The sequence below is a fragment of the Seriola dumerili genome, unplaced genomic scaffold (genome assembly GCF_002260705.1).
Source record: "Seriola dumerili isolate Sdu_G_001 unplaced genomic scaffold, Sdu_1.0 BDQW01000468.1, whole genome shotgun sequence".
Classification (NCBI taxonomy): Eukaryota; Metazoa; Chordata; class Actinopteri; order Carangiformes; family Carangidae; genus Seriola; species Seriola dumerili.
In genome coordinates, this window is record NW_019174723.1 from 2,979,745 (window position 1) to 3,003,669 (window position 23,925).

The 23,925-nt window shown below is 39.5% G+C and overlaps 1 protein-coding gene across 1 annotated transcript in view; it reads right to left on the reverse strand.

The window, feature by feature from the left end:
- syt6 (synaptotagmin 6) overlaps nucleotides 1-23,568 on the reverse strand; it is a 71,868-nt gene extending 48,300 nt beyond the window's left edge. The window contains exon 1 of the mRNA XM_022763350.1: nucleotides 23,412-23,568. Within this exon, the coding sequence (XP_022619071.1) occupies nucleotides 23,412-23,568 (157 nt within the window). The remainder of the gene's footprint in view (nucleotides 1-23,411) is intronic.
- Between the last annotated feature and the right edge of the window lie 357 nt (nucleotides 23,569-23,925).

Genomic DNA, 23,925 nt, shown 5'->3' on the forward strand with positions numbered 1-23,925 from the left:
CGGCACAGGCATTGCGCCCAGCAAGCAGAGCTAGCCGCCCGCCGGCCCACCGGTTCCCCCCCTCCGGCACAGGCATTGCGCCCAGCAAGCAGAGCTAGCCGCCCGGCGGCACAGGCATTGCGCCCAGCAAGCAGAGCTAGCCGCCCGCCGGCCCGCCGGCGCCCCCCCTCCGGCACAGGCATTGCGCCCAGCAAGCAGAGCTAGCCGCCCGGCGGCCCGCCGGCGCCCCCCCCCATCATTACCATCACTTTGTGTTGTTATTTTCTATAAAATAAATGGAGTATCTGTGGTACTTCAAATAAACACATGTGAAGACTTTTTATTACTTTTTTTTGCAAATCAACAGGTGGTGCCAAAGCCAAACGAAGGGCAGCTACAACAAATTATCATTGTAATCTCCACAATAATACTGGTTGTCACCCTGGCCCATATCATTTCCTGTTATAGACTAACCTCGGCCCCCCATCTCAGAAAGGAAAGTTGATGTGGCCCCCACTGAAAAAAGTTTGGGGACCGCTGCTTTAGACCTTCGAACTGAAAAAGGTATAGGCTGAAGCTACAGTTTGTGTCTTCCCTTTTTGTAATACATAACTTATTTGGCATCAAACATCACAATAAACAATACATATGATATCTGACCATGTCGTATTACTGTAATGCAATAATCATACATTTTTATGTTGGTTAGTTAAACATGCATGACCTTACTTTTTTGTCCACTTCAGGGCCATACAACAAACTGTGAACAAGGCATTACCTTAAAGTCTAAAACAAGGAAGCAAAAAAGTCGTGTTTTTTGCCACCTGATAAATGAAAGACCAATTTTCACTCGTCTTTTAGCTCTGGTTCAGTCCTCACCAGCTCCTGAGGGAAATATCTGGTTCTTTAACTACATCACTAAATGCTGCTCTGTGTTCACCTGCCAGTCTATGTCAGTCTGCTGTTTGGTGCTGATCAGGGAGCACACAGGGGGTTTATTATCAGTATTTTTTTTTTTTTTGCTGCAAACAGCTGCCTGCTACTGTTCATGAGAAACAAGGTTAATGAGTAAAAGTGAGAGTGAACCAAAATAGGAAAGGTGCAGGGTGTAAAAACTAAAACAATATGTTAAAAAGATGAGGTGAGCTGCTAACCCTATCTCTTAGAAATTATGCTTCTATACAACTAAAGTGCAACAGCAAATATGTTTTGTAGAAAATGTGAGTGCCGGCTGGACTATGTTCAGAGACAATGTATTCTTTTGAATGAATGAAGCGTTACATTTATTAACGGTAACAGGAGGTGGTTGGTGTGGATGGCGGGCGCACAAAAGACTGTCACATCAGAGACCAGGGTTTGCATCCACAGTCCCGTCTGTGGTTCAGGCAACAAGAGCACTTTGGTTAAGGTTAGGGAAAGATTGTGGTTTTTGTTCAATGTAAATAAATATCTTGTGTCTTAAGTCATTGTGGCCTTTTTCTTTATTACACCAAGATCTTTCTCCAACCTTGACAAAGTGTCTAAACATAACTATACAAAAAATGTAATAATGCTGCAGTCAATTTGTCAATATTAGATGATGATACTAGTTAGCAAAACTTGCTATATTAAACATATGATATTGCTAACCCTTTTTTATTCTGAGCTACAACCTGCTCTGTTGCAGCTGCATAACCGGATTGTACAAGGTGGATAGTGGATAGCAGCTGTCTGTGTTGTACTGGCAATGTTGATGTTGAAAAGCAATATAAACATGGCGGACGTTTAGAGGTGCATATAACTGGTGGCAGGACAAGATCAGGATATTATAACACCAAGCTTCCTTATTATAAATGCAAAGGACTACAACAGAGTCTGCCCCAGCAGACTGTGTGAGAAATTGTCTTAAGGCGAACATGAGATGAGAGAGGGAGTTCACCATGCAGGCCCAAGTAATGAGGGGCATGACCTGACTCTAGGCTCTGAAGCAAAGGACACAAGGGCATTCACAGGCCCTGAGTCTATATGGGCCAAGTCAAGCTCTCAGCATGGTCCTTGCAATGACATGGGTGTGTGCGAATGGTCCACAATAATTCATGTGTACACACTCGCTGGATTCGAGGCACTGAGCAGCAGTAGGCATTTGTTTAAGAGTCCACCTGGAGAAAGCATGTGAGGTGAACCAATAAGCTCACAAAACTGATTGCAGGGCTGCAGGCAGTGAATTATACTCTTGGCTGACAGTGATGATATTGAGGATGGCACTAAGGGCCTGTCTCAGGAGCAGCTGAAGCACCACCACGGTGAGCAGAAAAATGTATCCTTTGTCTCTAGTTTGCTGGTTTTGCAGAGAAAAAGGTCGCTATGTGCCATTTTACATGCTTGTGCTACAAAAGGGAACCTAACATGGTAAATAACACCAGGGTAAAATAGCTGAAAAAGAGCAGCAACCACAAACACAATAGAAAGTCAGCCATGCCACCCGGGTGGCTTGCAGGCCTGGGGAAACTGGGAAACCAATGAAAACACACAGATACGAGGAGCAGACGCCTAGCAGAGGAGCAAAATGGAAAATAGAATTCACTTCTAAACATGTAAGAACCAGGAGATGGACATTTTCCTCTAGATAGATGGATGAAGTCATCCCTTCTGGAGCAGCAACCTGAGCATGTGTAGCTGACTAATGTAAGTGGATTAAGACTGATTAGGGATCGCTCAGGGTCAACTTCTACCCAAGAGACCAAACAGAAAGGAGAGAACATTTAGCTGTTTTCGCCCACTGTGTGTACAGGCCACAATAAAAACCACGAAGACCGAGAGTAATGGAATGTAACTAAGTACATTGACTCCAGGATTGTCCTGAGGTACTTGTACCATTTACCATTTGATGCTACTTTGTACTTCTACCCCATGCACAACAATTCAGGGACACTTTTTACTACATTACATTTTTCTGACAGCTATAATTACTAGTCATTTTTCAGATTAAGATTTTAATCTCATCCTTCCACATGTGTGAGACAGTGTTGCAGTCAAGTCACTAAACTTCGAGTCGAAGTCTCAAGTTCCTGACGTTCAAGTCTGAGTCCAAGTCTGAGTCGCCAATGAAGAGTGTGTTTCACCGTTTCAAAGGGAGTTTATATACTGTGTGAGTCCTTGTCTCCAACTTCTGAGTCCGGACGAAGTCAGTGTTTGAGTCCGAGTCCAAGTCCTGTCACAAGTCCTGTCGAAGTCTTGAGTCCTGAGACATTTCCCTTCTGGGCTTCTCACATTGTTTAATCAATTTATCTGTTAGAAGGATGAACAGGTCAAATCAACCAATATTTTAAAAAACAAAACAACATAAAAACAAAGATTATATAAAGTCAAAAATATGAACACAGATTAGGACAAAGAACTTTTCTTTGCTTGTTTCAGGATCTTCTTCCACCACTGCCCAGACTATTGAAGAAAATGAGGCAGTACTTGATACCGTCATGAACAACTGACTTGCTGAAACTATGAACTATGCAAGAAGATAACATATAAAACGCTGAAGAGATTCCCTAATGATATGGTCAGTCTGAGTCTTTGGTGCCAAAATCTCTTTACCTGTGCATGCGTAAATCGATCCTATCCGATATTAAACACCGCCTTAAGCAATCAGGAAGGAAGAAGGAAACACTGCATTTCTCGTCCGACAGCTCCTCTCACTTTTTTCTGACTGCAGATGAGAACATCACTTTAAAAGCAGCTCACTGACCCGTCTTTGATCATTACTCTCATGATGTTTCTCAGGACGTTTCCAGTGTTTCCTTGACATTGGAAAAATCCTGTACTCACCCCCAAGCCTATAACAACCTGCCTACTCTAACCTAAGTTAAAGTACATTTGGCCACTTTTTTTCAGTGCTTCTTAGGCATTTTAGTTGATGAGGACATAATGTGGAATAATTATGATTTGGTTTGTAATGAAACTGTGAAGTCACTAGGGATCATCAGCAAACAGTTGTGTTCTTGCAAGTCACACAGAACACAACAACAAGGATGCTGAAAAGTGATGCGCATCCTATTTGTTTCCACAGTTTGTGTCTATTTATTGAAAAAGGAGCTAACAGTGTAAGCTTGTATCAGTTTAAAACAAAAAACAGAACAAATTCACCTGTACAAACATTTCATTTTGTCTTGTTTTAAAAAATCTACTGAAGCCATCCTCACAAAATGGTCCAGGATCTCCTGCTAGTTATTGAAAGCTGTCGTCATTTGAAGCCAGAGCTCTGGTTCAGCTACAAAGAATGCATTATGTGCTTTACACAACAGTATGACCTATTATTGTAGTGTGTATAATGGTGAATTAGTGGGCTCTGTTGCAGGCCCACAAAAGGGGTTTGATTTATTTATATTTTAGTTTTCAGCCTGCTTGTCTTCAGTTGAATGAGTATTTCTTACACAGGTAATGGTTTTCATGGAACAGAAAAAACATTTTCTGCTGAGAGCTGGTTTAATTTCAGATTTTCACTCATCACACTTGCTAACACCTCTTACACAAGGACATACGGAAGACTAAATATTCTCTTGGGGGAAAGCTCTTGTGGCTCATCCACTCCTTATCTTTCTCTTCATCATGAAAATGTCAGAGTGCCACGGCACGGTGTCCTCTGCTTTTAAAGGGGAAGGACAATGGGGTGATCTGATTGGTCTTGCTTCACCTACTTAAAATGTATCGCTGCTCCCACTGAGTTGTAGCTTTGAAACACAAAGTGATCAAACGATCTTCATGTGTACTTATGAAGCCTTATGTGTGTTTTTTTTTGCCACTTGGTATTGATCCACAAAACTAAAGCCTTTAATTTTTGTTTGCAAAAAAATTGTGTCTGTTCTATTTAGCTGGGCTGACATGGTCCCTTGCTGCCGGTGTATGTGGATAAAGCAATGGCCTGAATACATATATCACCTCAAAAATGCTCTGGCATATCCAGCAGGGTCAGTCCTCACCAGGTATGCACTCAGCACAATTCATCTTTCTAATGAACCGTACATCAAGAGCCTCCTGTCCGCTTAGGCCTCAACAACACATTGGATCTGCTTGTGGCTGGTGGCCCAGTGAGAAAATCTAAGTAGAGTTCAAAGGGAACTGAGCTTGAGCTGGAGGGCTGCATTCCCTGGGGACTGATGCTGCGAGAATAAAAATCTAAATCAGAATCCACTCAGGTATTCACCTGAGGAGATTTAATGCAGCTGGCTGAAATACCTCCGCACATCAGCATGGCTGACCTGAAACTCTGATTTAACTTGGAAAGGATGTGAAGAAGGTTAAAGGAGAAACTTAAGTAAGACTGGACTCAGGAGGTGCAGGCATGAGAGCATTTTTCAAGGACTGGAGGACATTTTCTGCTGCTTTAATGAAGCAATAGAAGAGATAGGCTCTGTTCTCTTTCTCTCTGGTATCGGAAAATACAGCAATTTTTATATAGATCTGCACAACATAGCCAGATGTTTAAATGTCTTCACATGATGTTTTCCTATGATGGCCCCAAAATAAATCACAGCCACAGATCCAGCTGGTGTATGTGTAAAAGCAATAATAGTAATTGCAAATTCAACCTTTTTTTTCATAAGATATATATTTTTTTGTTTTCTTCTGACCATGATTAAGCCCAGTGTGTAGAAAATTATTGAAGAGGTTGCATGTCTCTCTGCCAGAAACTGGAATTGCACATATGATGAATACAGAAGTGATCAAAGCATTGTTATCATATTGTTTTTGTGCGTTATGTGCTATGTAAGCCATACTGACTGTATTCAACCATGTTTTACAACAGAGGCCTCTGAGGCCAAAAACGAAAGTGAAGCATCAATTTGCAACGTGTAATTAGTTCAAAATAATGTTTGTAAGTAATTCTGATAAAATGAAAGGAAAAGTCATGTAAGTATCAAGGTGGTAAAGGTAAATCAAGGATGTTTGATGAGCTGTTAAAGAGGGCCTCTTTGATCTCATAAAGGTATCCTACTTTCACCTATGCTGGGAATTAGTTTGACAGATTCAGTGACTGTGATGCTACTGCTGCTGCTGCTCGTGACCTTATTTGTATATGTATATTCACACAAATCTATTTTTATATATGAAGTATCGTTTGATCATGTCAGTTCAGCTTGCTAAAACTAGTCATTGTGTCTAGCTGCTGAAAAGACTTGATGGTAATTGCAAATGAAAAGGAGTCTTATCTTCATTAATTGAAAACCCCTCCACTAAACAGCAATTGCCACGCCATGCCTGTCAAACTGTCATATGCCAAAGCACTGCACATGGGGTGGTGTCTTTTCTCTTTAGCCTTTTTCTAAAACCAAACATACAAGAGCAAAAGTGTGAGGAAAGGATTTAACTGTGTGTTCATCTGTTCTAACATGAGCTGCAAACGTTAGTCCTCACTGGATCTAGGGAAGTTTAAACACTCCAGCCAAATTCATTTCCCGAGATAGCGATATGTTCGCCAAACAGTTAGTCCTCATTGTCTTCAGTGAAAACATATTGTTTGAAAATACAAACACTGAAGCACAACTCAAACCTCTGTCTGGCTTGTCCAAGTATGCAAACTAAACAGCCAAACAGTGTTGCGTTAGATGCAAATAACAGAGGGAGAGAGGGAGGGGATGACGTGCAGCAGAGGGCCACAGGGCAGACTCGAAATGGTACACGCACTACCAGGTGAGCAACTGGCGCGCCCCAAACATACCATTTATAATATTTAATTTTGTGTGGTAGCTCTACGCTGCAATACAAGAATGCTTCTTCTGTATTTTTTGTTTTGTACATCGATCATTAGCTGGTGATGATGCTGACTTTTTGCCTGAGACTTAACTTTAGCCTCTGTCTTTTAGCACAATATCCAACCCTGTCTCCTAGAATGACACTTATGTCTTATGTTTCTACATTGTATACCAAATTACGTTGTGGTGGCAAAAATAATCTCTGGCTGGATTGTGTTCAGAGGCAATATTCAAAAAAGGAAAAAGAGCTGTCAAGCCAAAAGTAGTTATTGATGGCTTATAACTGATCTTTAAAGGGTTAGTAAAGGATCTATTAACTATTACTTACAACGTATAGACCCTTTAGAATTGGTGCTGTGTCAGAAAGTGGTACCATTTTACAACTCGGGTATGGAGGGTGACTAGTATTTATTTTTTCACTGCTCATCGTAAAAGTTGAGCGTTTTGTTGAACCACAGAGGGAAATATAATTTCCTAATCAAGTAAGGCAGAAGCCAGATATTACAGGACTTCTCCTTCCAGTGGTTTGCGCAGTCAACAGAGTGTGTTTCCTTCTCCTCTCAGACTGACCTGCTCTACTCTGAATGCATTCTCTTTTCAGTCTTGGCCAAATGCCGTAGGGGCTGTGGCAGTAAGACTACAATCCCATCTTTGCACTGTATAGGATGTTGAAGGCAGACTGATTACCATGTAGAACCTGTTGGTATGCAGAGCCCACTCACCATGATGGGTATTTTTAGAGTGAAGTGGGCCCACAGTGAATTTACGTGAAGGGAATCCTTAAAAGGGGATTCAATCATTGTCAGCTGTATAACAACTTCAAAAAAAAACACTGCCAATCTAAAAAAGCCTGAATATGACACGTGTTGGTGGCTTCAAAGCCATTAAAGGAAAAAGTAATATTCAAAGCTGCACTAATCAAAATTTTTATATCAATAATTGGTCAAATTAAGAAATGTAATATAAAAGCAGTTGTTTACAGTGATTGAATTATCACAAAATCTTATGTTTAGATGAAACCCTGCCCACTTCTGTATAAAGAAGGACACCTACAGTAGCTTGGAAAACAGCATTTTTCAAATATACGAGCAAACATATCTAATAAGTTAGTCCAACATTAATTCTTGCTCATACACATTTATTTTTAAAAACATAGAGGAGTACGCAGTTGAAGGTATCTTTCGTCAATGCTTTCGTCATATGTTAGTGGTATGTGGTGTTTCATTTGAATTGGGTTGGAAAACGATGGATACAGACTGGACACTAGAGTGACTCACTATCGGAAAGTGATGAGATGGCTTGCTTGCATATGCAGTTTTGAAGGGGTGGCTGAGGTTGCTGGTGCTGCCTTTACAATCTAATTGGCCACACCAGATGCCACCACAAAATTTTTGCCACATCATTGGTTTCCATCTTGCCGTGGGGGCGGGTGTTTGTTGTTTTGCTGTGGCTGAATATAAATCAAATACTACTCCTACTCTTACTACTAGGACCCCAGGCCAGCAGGACACAACTTTTCAGTTACAGTGCAGTTTACAGTTATAAACATTTTAATCATTGACTTTTAAATTTAGTTAGTTAATATTTTCATTTTTGTTATTATCAGATATTACAGTTGTGATAACTTACTCAAATCTCGTTTCACCCATTCCCACCCCTTACTAAATTTAACAACGTTTTGCAGTGCGTTTTGCGAGGGGGCGGGGCTGGTTCAGGGGGAGTTAAACTAGGAGTTAATGCTCAGTGTAACAATGCTGAGCTTCAGAAAGGCTGAGAAACAGTAGGGACTAAATCAAAACAGTTATTGAAGTCGAACAGTTATCAGTTGTCAGTGAAACGGTTTATCTGCAGAAGTCTCGAGACGGCCGGAAGTGCCGCTTTCATCTTAATTAGCTGCACTTGCCTCGGTAAGCTAGCTTCTCAGCTCTTTCTTGCTAGTTTTGTTGTGTGTTAGCAACAAAGCTGTTTTCATGTAAAGCTCATTCTAGCATTTTTTTGTGGTTTGTGAATGTCTCTTCCCCCTATGCTGCTAGAGATGATTTATTGATTTGCAAAGCGGTATTTTTGATAAGAAATGATGAACTACAGATTTGTTTTATTTCCCTGTTTCTGCTGAGAACAGTTGAGGCCAAATTATTATACTCACTCAATTGGTGAAACAGGCTGTGTTTCCATAGAGAAATACAATTTTGCTTTCACTGAGTAAGTATGGTTTGTACCGTACCAGTCAAAAGTTTGGACACACTTTGACTCGTACTGTATATTTTGGCAAAAGCTGGAACAGTTTCATTCAAATTTCATGTATGATGTTTTTTGTATCAATATATGCTAGGCATATTTTGTGAGAACAAAATAATTGTAATATTATTGAGAGTTTGGAAGTGCAACTAGAGAGTGACACAATTTTCGATATGTTCAGTTTTTGCATTAAGTCTGCACTTACTTCAAAGCTGTTATGATCTAGTATGATGTTGTACAACAGAGACTATAAGGCCGCTGTTTGTAAATTCAGGCGAGGCCTTTTATTGAGTGAGAAGATCCACTGAAGAAGATCCAACAACTCCAGTAGATGGCGAGCCTCCCAGCTTGACTTCCAGGAACCTGGATTGACATTGCCACTGAAACAGCCGGATGAGCTATCTGCTTTGTGGTAGGATCGTGCCAGTCACCTGGATTGGTACCATCTTGAACACACATTGTACTTAAAGAATGCACTCTGTCTCTGACAGATCAGACCTCTGTCTAATCTGAACACAAAAAAGAAGACTTTGTTTAAATTTTGGAAGTCACTTGAACTTTGGGAAATCTCACTTAAGGACAGTTTTCTTAGGTTTAAAGGGCTACAGTGGTTTGCTCATATCGGCTCTGCTGCTCAGGTGACATTCATTTGCATGCTCATGTGGACACTGTAGTAATGTTATTTAGCTTAGGCTCAGTGGTTAGCTAGCTATTAGACCAGTGCTTAACCCCTGTGCTGTGAAGCAAGATCGAGTGTGCTGTGGAATTTTAGGACAACCAATTAATTTTTATGTACCTAATGTGTCCTCCATTTTGGTAACAGGAGGATGAGTAATTATTTAGCTGCTAATCAAATCAGGTAATTCCCTCTCCCTCCCTTCCTGAGGTCGTGACGTTAATCACACAGCTATATTAATAGCAATTTTTCAGTCCACTAATTCTGTCCTTATATAGCCACATAATGCATCAGCTAGTATTTTTGTGAAAATGATGCTTGTGAAAGTTAAAGTTCAATTCTACCCTAAAGCCATGAAAGATTAAAGCTGCACTGTTTGCCCAGTCTGTTTTATGTCACCAGAGCTGTACACTCTCTCTCTCTCTCTCTCTCTCTCTCTCTCTCTCCCCCTTCTCCCCTCTCTCTCTCTCCATTTATTTTGATTCTTGTCCGCACCCCTCCTCTCCTCACACTCTGTAAATTCAGGGTTATGATTATTACAGCTGCTGGTGATATGAACGTGGCACTTGTTTAATCCAGATAAGAGATAAATACAAATACTGTACAATATTAGTCTTTTTGACCATCATCATTCAGAGGAAGTTGGCACTGAGGGTTTGCATTATGCGTTTTTGTTTGGTGATTTGCTCCAAGAATTTGACTACTTAATAGCATTAGCTTTCATAAATGAGCTCAGAAAAAGGTCCTTTTTATATGTCATTGTTAGACCACATGGAAAAGTGGTCTCAGACTTTTGGACCCCACTATATGTTTTAGCCTATTAGTAGTATTAGTACTAGTATTAATGCATATATACAATTCCACACACTGTGCATGCACATTAACAATACAAAAACCTCCCTTCCTTCCTAGAACCGCCTCTGAGATCTTGTCAAATAAAAGAATGAATTTTGATACTGTACTTGATGTTTCTTATAGCCAGTTATGCCAACATTGGCTACGTAGCGATAGCGTGTATTATAATCATACATCTAATCATGAAACAATGATGTGATTGTGATTTCATCTATAAACCAGAGTAGAAAGGTAGATTAGAAGCTGGTCATCATATTGTTATAATGTTGGAAAGTAGGAGGACTGCTGTCTAGAATCTCAGCAACAAACCCTTGGGTATGCAAGGTACTTCTGCTGTAATTATGGTTGAGTAATACAGTGATATGATATGGCTCCAACACTGTATAGGGAGGTTTATCCCTGAGGCTCCAAACCTCTGCTGTTGGCCCCCGGCCTTATGGTGTAACATTTTGAAAGACATATCCGTTGTTTGTTGCAGCCTTATGCAGATGAAAATCCTGTGCAAGTGACAGAATGCTTCTGTCAGAGGTGAAATTTGATAATGATGCTCCATTCATCACTTAGTAATGCTTCTCTTCTCTGTCTTAATCCAAACCTGGCTCGACAAATGCATTAGTGACTGTGTTTTGTCAGTAACAGCCACTGACAGGTGATTATTTACCACACTGATGGCATAGACCGCCACTTCACTGTCATGTCACACACACGCACTGCAATACCAGCACACCCGACTCTGTTCTTAATTACACGCTTGGCTGGGGATTAGCTTGTCAAAGAGGGGGCTACAATCTACAAGGGGAGAAATTACCATCAGTGTAACTTTCCATGAGTGACCCCATAGGTAGTTACTCAGAGCTTGTAAGATATGGTGACTCATTTCTGTCCCCCTCCCAACACGTGTCACCTGTTGTAATGTTAAAGCCACATTAACAATTCATTGTGGACATTAAAACACTGATATACCAACAGACTTTGTCTAACTGTCATGTAAGTGAAAAAGATTAATATTATATTCATAATCTACCTGGTGGTCCATATGCAAATCGGCTACTCTCTGAAACCATTAAAGACAGGTTTGCTATTCCTTAATGAATTCCAGATTATTTCTTAAAAGTTTCTAGGAAATTACTGTGTGTAATTTCGTACTAATAGGTAAAAAAAAAAAGAAGATTTTTGAGAAAAAGAGTTTTGTTGAGGTTAAAAGCAGCTGTTGGTTTCTGTTGGTATTTCTATGAAATAAGTGCTTAATTCAATCTATGCATTTATTCATCATCCCTTAATTATTGTAATTTTTATATAAGTGAGGGTATGCTAAGTAACAGAAACACTTCTCTGTAGCTAGGTGTACCTAATAAACTGCTGATAAATGCCATTGAGCTTATTTCTTTTAAATATTTGTTTAGGTTTAACTTTCTCTATATCCGGCAGAAACTTTTTAAAAGCTTTTAAATTATTTATATGTTTTAGAAAAGTTTGCATTTCCTGACACTTCTTGTCACAGTGTTTTCTGGGCAAAATTTGTGCCTCTGCCTCAGAATTAATGAATTTCAAGTAATTTGTCATAGAACACAATATGTATCTGGATATTTATTACTCCATCTTACAGATAAATGAAATATGCAAATTCAGTGGGTGCATCTGGTGATGAATAATGGAACATGGCCCCCAGAGTATGTGATTATAACTTCTTGTTGTCTGGCCGTATGTCAAGAATTCAATATATGGTATACTTCACTGTAAGTTTTAGAGTGTTTTTTTCCCAAGAACTCTTAACTCCTCTGATCTCCTGTGCTACAGTCTAGCATTTGCTCCACTGATGTAATATGAGTGATAAAAATGCAACCGGGATACATAGCTGTTTTCACATCTCCAGTGTTTCACAGTGAAACCGTTAAGCAATTTTCCGCATGTGGACAAGCTGTAAGGTCATTCCATCAATTCTTGTCAGCTCAGGTAACATCATTTCAGACTGGGCCTTGTCTGCTTTGCAGAGGGCGCTAATATAATCACAGGATGAAATGTCACAACAGACCTCAGATTGCACCTCTATTTCCCCGTTCTGTGCAAACAAGGAGTAGAAAAATCAAATTTTGTCTTTAGCTTTAATGTGAGCTAAAAACATGATTTACCTTGGTGCTCAAAAGCCTCCTGTTCTGCCAACTGCGTGACCCTACTTAGACACAAAAAAAAAACAACACACATTTATACACACATACTGACATGTTCACAAATCTACATGAGCACACACACGTAGACACACTTTTCTATGCCTCCTAGTCTTTTGTCATGAGGTTGTTATTCAATTTGTCCTTCCCCCATCTCCCTGATTGTACTTCTTGTGGGTCATGTTTCCTCAGGGGATTGTTAATGGCAGTATAAGTGAAAACACAAAATATAGGAAGCAGCAGAGATTCCAGGAAATGGGAATGATACAGTCTGAACTGATGGAGGGCCTAAGGCACCATATGTTCTAGGTGCACTATGACTAACACATTTTCTGGCAGCTCACGAACACAGGATTTATAGGCAGACACAAAAAAGTGCTGTCTGCAACCTAAAATAGATATTCTACCACTGTATAATGGACTGTCTTATCAACTAATATATAAATTGGTGCCCTTTCTCTTTGGCTGAACACTAAAATAAATAAAGAAAAACATCTTCAATCACTGTCATGATACGTGGTGGCAGAGTAGAGTACACTGTTGGCATCAGAGTATAAAACAATGCAGTGTTGCATACATATTACACCCTTGGTTTGCCCCTTAAGGATTGGTATTTGTATTTAATTTAGCCTTTCATGCATGCAACGTCTCTATCTAATTAGTGAATAAGTTGTAATATAGTAGACCACCTCCTCATCTTGTCGTAGCCTGTGGAGGGCTCCAGTTTTAGTAGAAAGAAAACATCTCACATCCTTCACCCACAGGCAACAGATGAAACAGATCACACCCTGCTGTTTACTGGACCTCTGAAATACATGTGAGAATAACAACACTTGTTTCACTGAGTCACTTCACCACTTACGAAGTAGCATGTATGTACACATATAGATACCATGTGGAACATATAGTTTGATCAAATCTGAGCACATTATCCAAATGAGGTGTGGTGTCTTATCACAGCTGAATCAGGAAATAAGACGCTATGGATGATTCATCATTATAATGAAATGTCTTTTTATATTATCCTTTATACAGTCAGATGATCTAAGAAAGAGGTTGTTTGGGAAAAACAGAAAAGATGAGTTTCTGTTGTTGGAAGATGATGAAATAATGAAATGACTCGCTGAAAATAACTGTTTTGAATTTTTAGAAAATCTGGACGATGGTCATTAGGAAAAAATGTGTTGTATAGGTTGCTTTTATATTGTGTTTCTAATCTATTGTGTTTTAGTGTAAAAAGTGGGCAATAACTTTGCGTGTTGTATTATTATGTGCTATGTAGTCCTTTAGTATGTGTGATGGACTATTTGAGCAAGTATGTCCTACCGTGGGACAATTTTGTTCATTGTCCAATAGGAGGGTCAACATTTTCTAGATACGGTAGCATGTGTGTCTACAATTTTTTTCATTTTTCACATTGCTTAGTTCTTTTGATTGATTTAAGAATAATAGATGTAATTTCAACCAACGGTAATTGAGATCTAAGAGAGTTACAGCAGCATATGTTATTTCTTTGGCAAAAACATTATTCATATATGGGTGTATTTTTTGTGTTTCGCTCTGAGAATAGTGAGGAGGCAGTGTTAGATGTTTAAAGGTCATATTTATCAAGATTTACACGAGTCTTGTAAAAGTTTTTATTTAGACAAGAAAGGGAAAACTTCTGTTTTGGTCGGGGGGCAAATATTTTTTATGTAGGGCCACATTCAGCCCTACCACTGCTTTACACTGTTGACTCTTTTGTCCAACAAGCCCTGACACATGCTTCTTACTTTGACATTAGTGCACATTTGAAAAAGCTCACAGTGGATGAAATATTAGAAACACATTTCAGAATAATGCAGCACCACAAGCAACAGCTTTTGAAATGACCGTTAACACCTCTCTGACAAAGTCTGAACAAAAACTGAATATAGTAAGCTTCATTTATTGTGGTGTGGTGTGTATGCTGACTTGTGTTAGTTTGTACCGGAGCGATGTTTCTGTTTTTCTGGTATTTCTGTTTACATTTTAGTAAAAAGATCTTTTTAAAATTACATAATAGCAGATGGTATGAAATTTGTAATATTACCTGATAATAACCTGATCTCTGCTTTTTTTTAAACCTGCATTAATTGACTTCTGGCCTCTTGGCAGCAGCACAACAGGCTGTGACACAACAACAGTGACACATTGTCACCTTGTAAAGTTGTTATGGGGAACTCATCAGCAAACAGTTTCCAGTTTACACATGAACAGTTGCGGGCATGGAACAACTGCTCTGGATTAAACTTGGACAGATGGTCCATTTTGATTTTGATTGTTTGTTCTGGAAATATTAAAACACTACATGACCACTTAATAGCACAGAAATTAAAGGCCAAATTTAACTTTGACTGGTTTGTATACATATACCTTTTTGCACATACCCATCTGGGCTTATACATTCTTCTGACTAATTACAGCACAGTAATTAAAGGTAAAAATTAAAGCTCAGAGCAGAATTAATTGATTTTTTTGGCCAATAGTGGTAGTAGAACATGTAAACACAACACTGGCATAAGTCGATATGGTGCACCTGTTAACAAACAATTGCCTAATTACACATCAGCATTAATCTGGAGTCACCTCATGAATCTTCTCCTGTGGGTTCTTAATTGCAACACCTGTCACTTTACACATAGTCATATGATCCATTAATAATATCAAAATATTAATTAGTACAGCTTTAAATCAAGACCTGTATTCAAAACAAATCAGTGTTATTTTTGCAGCTATAAGATAATAAAAGATAGGGCCTCATGCATCTACTTGATAGCTGGTGCATTTTAAGATTTATTTTCCATTTGAAAAATACATGAATCAGTGAAAGTTTAGGTCACTGATGAGGTGCCACCCTTGCTTCTTTTAAGCCAGGAAAAAATGTGCACATCCTGCACTGCCTCTACACTAGTCATACTACAGGGTAACCATTGTCTTTTTCATCTGGAGATTTTTAGTTGCAAATAAAATAATCAAGTATCATCAAGTTCTTTTGCTGTTTACGTAATATTGTGTATATTGTCACATCTGAACAGTAAATCTCCGGTTGGGAGATTAATAAGTAAGCAATATCATGAATGGAACTGAAAGAGATCAATCTCTTTTCATCTGATAATTGTGTGCAAACTTCCATAGTATTTATTATATTATCAACACCAATCTGGAAAATTTGACTATAAACCTAAACAATCCTTTAAATTTAATATATTTTGGTTTTGGCCTGTTATGGTCATGAATAAACTAAGTTATGTGAATATATCACTTTTGACTCAGGTAAATTATAATAGGCACTATTGTATTGACATTTTGTAATAAAATGATAAAAAAAAAATAAAATAATAAAAAGTATTCAGGAGATGGATTAATAATGAAACAGTAAGCTCCTCTGGCTACAACATAACAGAAGTATATTTTAAGTCACACAAAAAATTTCTCTCAACAATGTCATTCCAGTTTGCAACCCCAAACCAGAGTTGGTTATGTCTTTACAGAACTAATTTCTGGTTTTGTTCTTTGCTGGAACAACACAGTAATTTCATTGTTCTTCTATTTATGACCCTCTGAGACTGAACATTAATTTGTTTGATGACGTGTACAGGCCCCAAGTCTGATTCTACACCATCAACCCCGAAAGCTTGACAGGAGTGTGGGCCCCAGAGGCCTGAAGCTTTCACCCTGACAGACAGCTCAACAGCCATTATGACAAAACAGCTACATGAATGGAACCAGCCAGTGAAACTCTGAGACAGCAGAGGCACACAGGGCTTCGTTAGACAAGAGGGGAATGAGAAGGGCTTGACATCAGAGATGAGGGGAAGTCAAATGAGGCAAAAGAGAAAAAAAGTAGGTGCCTTTTTCTTTTCTCCTTCTGAAATTCTCCCCAAAATTTAAACCATCTCAAAATACGGTACAGCAACCTGCAATTGACCAGCGATTTTTTAAATCATAGCTTACCAACCTTAACTAGGCACATGAGCTTTAATTTCTGTACATGCCAAAGTGGTGGATAGGGAAGCAGTAAGACCAGCATACAGAGTTATGAGGGTGGTGTCTCCAAACAAGAGGCAGAGTGTGAGGAACGGCTTAAAACGTGTTTGTGTGCTTTAAGCTGCAAATGTCGACGTCTGACTAACTAGCCAACTGTTCCACCCAGCAAAAAACTTCCACAGCCAAAGAACATTTTAAACATGCACTGTGTAGTGTTTTTAGTGGATGTAGTGAGTGGGCTGACTGCTGCGCTGCAAGTCAACCTAGTTGCCATTTTTTCCCAGTGGCCACTTGCAGTACTGCAACAAAAAAATGCTCAGTAGCCCAGATAACATTTTCCTGGTAGACCATCATTATGAAATAGAAGTCCGAAACACTTTTGGCAGGACTCCTGGAAATGCAAACAAGGTCAATTATTACTTTTTTATTGGATTTGGGAAAGTTAAAACTCCAGCAAACACAGTCCAACTTGTCCAAGAAAACAGGGCTCAAATTTTTTATTATCATACATATTTATCTAGCACTAACAAGAATAGTGCTGTTTCTTTATTTCCATGTCTTCTAAATATTTCATCAGCTGGTGAGGATGCTGAGTTTTTCACTTAGGACATGCAGCTCTAGCCTCAGTCTTTCAGCATAATCAAATGCAAATCACACATATCCATCAAGTGTGTAATTAAGACCTCTTTACAAAGTTCTATCCTTGAAACAAGTTAGCTTGAAATATTTAACCTGCAATAACTGATTTTTTTGGCTACTTGAGGGCAATGGACATATCACTGCCTTTGATGCCTTTGAGTTGATACGGTGAACTTGTTAGGTTGCTAATTTGGAGACTTGCTTATTTACACATCCAGAGGTAGCAGAGCAACATCAGCATTCATTCGTGCTAGTCGTGTTTCTGGTCACATTAGACAAATGTTCATTTTCTTTAGGTCTGTTTTTGGTCTCTACACACACCTGAGATGTAGCTACTTTTAAAACACAAAGTCTGTCAGAGACTGCGTATTAAACCAACTCATAGAGCTAATGTTAGTTAGCTACAGCTAATACAATGTGCTAACGATGGTTGTGGAATAGGTAGGCAAATTGACAGTTGCTGACTATAAATGAGAAACCTGCTTTTGTCTACCTCTGAAATCAAGGACTAATTGTTTCAAAAATGACTGTGAACTTCGATGATGAATTCTCTCCATGTAAGAATGGATAGCTTGACAAACAATAGTGAGGCTTAGCATAGGGTCAATTAGTACTCAGCTGTTGTATATCTGTACCAATTTGTAGTATAATGTTATGCTCCAGTGCAGCAGATGGCAAAAAAAAAGAATTTTCTCATGCTCAGTTGTGTCTCCTCCTCTCCCTGTGAGGCTCGCACCGCTCTGCTCACTCGGGGCCTGATTCTTTAATCAATAAACCAATGTTACTGCTCGATAGCTCAGCAGAGTCCTTGCCCAGTGCGCTGGCTAGGGTAACACACAGCAGGTTCCTACATTACTCATCCCTGTAACACTTTTGCCATTAATGACGCTGATGCATTTTGCAGGACAAAAACCACGCAGGGTGCACTGTCCTGCGAAGCACTTACACAAGGTACAAGACAAGCGCAGTGTTGTCTGCGCTATTGAGTCACAGAAGAAAGACTTTTATTATTTATTCATAGAGATGGATTCACATTCATGATAGTTCCACAGCTGTTCAACAAGGAGCAGATTACATCATTAGAAATTAGCACCTTCGGGGATGTCCCAGTTGCCATTGAGCTTCAAAATTAAGATGTGGGGGGAGGACATACCAGAGAGGGCTTCAAGAGAGAGTGATGAAGGCGTTCCCGTTTGTAATGCTGTTCACAGACTGCTTACAGAAGAGCTGATTGGTATTCAAGCCACTGTTTGACTTATGTCTTTAGCGCATTAATTTTAATGAAAAATGTGTTCCACTTGGCCAGTCATTATTTCCTCCTCCTACTGAACCGGTTCACTGGCCTTACTCTGCCTGTATCTGTTTGATTTTAACTCCTGGTGTCATCAAAACTCCCTTACATCTGATAATCCTATACCTTTCCACTTGTGTAAAGGTGCAAAGACAGGATTAAAGGCTGGATGAGTACATATGAATACATAAACCTCCCTAATGCTGTATCTTACAAAAAAATACCAAAAGGTGTTTTATTATTCTAATGATTACAGCAATAATGGACCAAGCGTTTGAGGACTGGCGTTTGGTCTTTTCGTGACGGCTGAGATAGACATTTTTCAGAGTGTTATCTCTCACAACAGGAACAGACCATGTCCTCAGTGTTCCTTTGTGGTCTATAGTGAAATGTTGTATCAATAAAATACCAAGACAGTAGATGGCAGGTATGAATTATTGAAAGGCACAGTGGTTCAGATGGGGGTTCTAATCTCCACAGTGCAGTTAATTTGATGTTCTTGTTTTTCTGTTTTTGGATTCAATCTGCAATGCACCATCCGTTGCTGAAAATACCGCGGACAGGGAGGAACAGACCGGTGGGAACTAAATGAATGATCCACTGACTCTAATGTCCTCTGCCAGCCAAGGTCTTGCTTAATAAACCTCAAGATGAGATGGGCGTGTGAGAAATAACGTGATCAAAAATAAGCCTTGTCAATTCAAGCCCACACACCTGAAGCTGTAGCTGATAATGAAAGTGGAATTTGTAATGAGGGCGAGTATTGTGTGTGCGTGTGTGTATGTGTGTGTGTGTTTGTGGGAGGGGGTGGAAGGTGGGTTCTAAGTACATCTTGCCATTCAGGAGCCACACAGGCTTAAGGGGATATGTTTAGTAACCTGTATCAACATTCTGGAGTGAATATCAATATCTAAAGCAGGCAGTTGATCAGTGGGAAATGTTCGCTCAGCCAACTGCTGATCTGAGCTCTCATTTATCTCTCTGGAAAAGTCCTGTGTTGCCTTTCACACGAACAGCAGGTGGGGTCTGGTGCAGTGACACATCAAGCCTTTAATGGAATACAATCAGCCGGCTCAAGATTCAACAAATTGGTCAATAAGGACAATAGGTTATTATCTTCCAGCCGCATCAGGATGGGGGAATTAAAGTCCCAGGCTTTCTAATTAGTCGTTCTCATTTTATCATAATCGATCTGAAACGAGTGAGGAGATACCCGCCATCAGCAGAGAATTTGGAGGGAAATTTTCTCTGGTAAAATGACTGCTGCTGTGAGCCTGATAGCTGCCGATATACTTTTCAGCAGCTGTATGTTCATAAAACTAATGTGCTCTTTTGCACTGTCAGTGAGGAGAAAATGGGGCAAATGATAGAAATAGAGTTTTATATTCTCTAATATACCTTAAAGTGGAGATGAAGTAGAAAGAAAAATGAACATTATCTATACATTAAAGAGTTTGCATTCTGTGTGTTTGGGAACATTTGAATTGATATTTTTAGCGCATTTACCAACATGTAACAAAAGATCTGGAAATGCATATTGGTTTATGAAAACTGTCGACAAAGCATAGTGGGGTGACTTTATGAAGTGGTGAGAAGTCGAACTGAAACTTGAATTCTCCTCACTTTTTGGGGGGGGGGGCGGGCTGGAGCCAATCCCAGCTGACATTGGGTTAGGGCATGGTACACCCTGGACACGTCGCCAGTCCATCACAGGGCCGACACATAGAGACAAACAACCACTCACACTCACACCTACAGGCGATTTAGAGGCGCCAATTAACCTAAACCTGCAAGTCACACTCCACACAGAAAGGCCCAAGCTGGCAGGTTCGAACCCATTGCTGTGAGGCGACAGTGCTAACCACTATGCCATGATATAATGATATACAATAAAATGATACTTCAGCTATTATGCATATTTCTCCATTTTTCTGAAGAAGATAAATGTGGAAGCTTGTAGAGGTGTGTGCATGAATTTCATCACTGGAGCATTTGTGATCAGTGTCGGGCAGTAACGCTTCAGTTAGAAATTCATTACACTAGTGTGATTAGTTTAGTCAGTAATGAGTAGTGTAAGGGAGTAAAATTTAAAACTCAGTAACTACATTACAGTAATTTATCCCAGTAACACTGTCTTACATTGACATTTGTGGGTAGACTTGTTCACTGTCTTACTGGGAGTTTGATCTTTGTGTGTTCAGTGGGCAGACTGGTCCAGGATATGGGATAGCTGTGTGCAGTCACATAGGCTAAGCTAGCTGCAGGATGGTCCAATTGTTGTCTGCCTGCTTGTTAAACAACTTGAATACAAAAGATGCAATGTGTGTGTGTGTGGAGGATTTGAAGTTATGTAGCTTTACTTTTGCTGCTCAGTGATTAGTAACATAATGTAATTACTTTTACTATGAGTAACGAGTAATAAGTAATTGATTGCAGTTAGCAAGTAACTTGTCCAGCACCGTTTGTGTTTGTTTGTCCCAAACAACCAGTGAACCAACTGAACATTATTTTGTAACACACAACAGCCCTATGAGTGGGTGTGCGTCAGTGTGTGTGTGTTCCTGGTCTCAGTCATCCTCTTGACTGTCAGTGAACTCACCAATAACTCCAGTTCTTTATGTTATTCCCCTCCAGTCAATCTCCCTTTTCCTTTGAACATTTAAACTCCTGTGGATGTTTCTTTGCGTCAGTTCTTTCTGCCCCTGGGCATCTAACTGCGTTTTTCCATTGACTGTGTATGCAATTGCACTGCCTCTAAAACTTGCATGAAAAATTATTTTTGTGTGTGTGTGTGTGTGTGTGTGTGTGTGTGTGTGTGTGTGTGTGTGTGTGTGTGTGTGTGTGTGTGTGTGCCAAAAACGATCTATCACAGATAATGCACCACTCATTTGTCATTCACTACCAAAGATTCAAACCACAAAACACTAGAGTAGGAGGCACTGTCATTGTAAAAAAATAAATAACAATTGTATCTCTTGTATTTGGTAATTATAATTATGAGAAAGTAAGTACACAAATCAAAACAAACACCAAGGATATATGTATACTGATTTATTACCCAAAGTTATTTTTTAATTTCAGTTAGACTTCAGCTAACAAATATAAAATATTTGGCATTACAGTAATATGGTAAGGATATTATAACTTTTGTGTTATAATAAGGAAAGGCACAATAAACGTCAGTCTTTGTCAGTCGAAAATGTTTTGCTTCAATTTCAATTAAATATCTGCCCTCCATCATAGATCCTGTTTGGTGAACATAACCACATACTGCTCTCTGCAGGATCTATGTCTTTTACCAAAGAAAATATATACAAGGAGACATTTCATACAACCCCCAACCTACACATCCTCCAATATTATTAGAAGCAGCTTGTCTTTAGCTTCCATCTGGCAGAAATAATTTACATCAATGGCAACATAACATGCAATGGCATTTAATGTCCCCACAGCTCAGTAGTGGATGCCTGTGGCACTGTGATGTACGTTCAATTCCTCCGCTGAGGATGATGTGAGGCGACAGTGGATTTGGTCAGGATTGGTGTGACAAGCACTCTGTGAACAGGGACCCATCCTTGAAAAAGCAGCCACAAATGATATTTCCTCTTTCCTGTGCACCTGCTGACCAAGCTAAAGACCCATGTTTCCATCAAAGATAGAACCCGAGATCAGTTCTCATCAACTTATGAACTTACAAACAAACTCTTTTGTTGGAAGAAAGAAATATAAAATTAGGATGGATTAGCAAATGATGATATATTGCAGTTTTGGATATCTAATATGCAACAGATCACATAATTGGCATATTTACTGCATTCAGAATCCTGTTTTCCAGTTATAAATAAAGTGCCATTATTCAAATCGTACACAGAAACATGTTAATGTTTAGCTCTGCTATCAAAAAAATTGGTACACGGTGAACGCTCAGGGAAATCTGTCTTTCTAAATCTATAAAGCCTCAATTATTCACACACCCTCTGGTCATGTCTTGTATAGTGTTATCTGCATTGTAACACTACATTCACAAGTTTCCTTCTAGACAAATCAAACAGTATTTGTCAGAATAAATGGCACAGTCTCACAACTAGAATTCACACAACAAAGAATTATAACACACAGTCTGCCAGGGGCTGTAGTAGAGCTGCTTCATTAACAATGCATTTGAAGATAGGGTGGATTATTCCTTTAAATAAGTGCCAAAGCAAAAAGATGCACAAAGCTGCAACAGATGTGTAAATCACAGCTCATGAATGAGTCACAAATCCAATTCATGATGCTGAAACTTTGCAGAGCAGATTAAACATACAATATTATTGCTTTCACACACACTATTCCTATTCACATGTTCGCATTTGTTATTCACTCATGCATAGGAACATTTCTGAAAAGGTTTGTTTGTTTCTCATCTCTTCTCTTTGTGAGCCTGAGTGGTCAGGACAGCATCAGCTGGCATTAGCCAGCCTTAAGGCTTATCTATTAACAGTATAGAAGCTCTGCTCTCTGGAGCAAACTGAGGAGTCAATGTGAGTTTGTTTTATACACCTATTGCTCCCTGTAGCCCTGAGGTCATAAGAAATCATTAAAGATGTATTAATGGCTTAGAACGCTCAGTCAAAGCCACATCTGAGCAACCATCTGTGACTGTACATGTGGTAAACAAAAGGAAAAAAAAAATTAAAACCACATGTTAAATGGCACAAAGGCATTCATAAACAAAATGCTTAAGAATTAGCTTTTTTCTGGGGAAAAGAACTGAGCATAGAGACTTACAGAGTACATCATGAAAGCTACTGCCTTTCACCCAATATAGATCAGAAGTTAATTATAGTACTTACCCTGTTCTTTGTGGTTAGAGCTGTGGCTGGACAACAGGAATAGGAAATCCTGACAGGTATCCTGATCCAACAACGTGCCGTTGTGCAGGCAAAGGTCAACAATTAGGGTCACAGCTCTCTGACAGACCATGTCATACTCCTCTCGGTCAGAACTCATGCTCTCAGCTGCATCCTCAGCCGTGTGTGCTCATCCAAGGGGACTAACACACCCACACACACACGCGGCAGCCTAGCATGCAGAAGATAAATGCAACTTGTCTCTGTCCTCGGCTGATTCTTCTCCTTCTTCCAGAGTCTCTCAAGTGTGTTTACACACAAACACACTTGAATGTGTGTGTGTGTGTGTGTGTGTGTGTGTGTGTGTGTGTGTGTGTGTGTGTGTGCGTGCATGCGTGTGTTGGTGTATGTTTGTTTTTGTGTGTGTTGTGTGTGTGTGTGTGTGTGTGTGCGCGCGTAAACAGGGCAAGATTGTTGTAAGTGGATGAACATGCTGTATGTGTACTAAGGTGTGTGT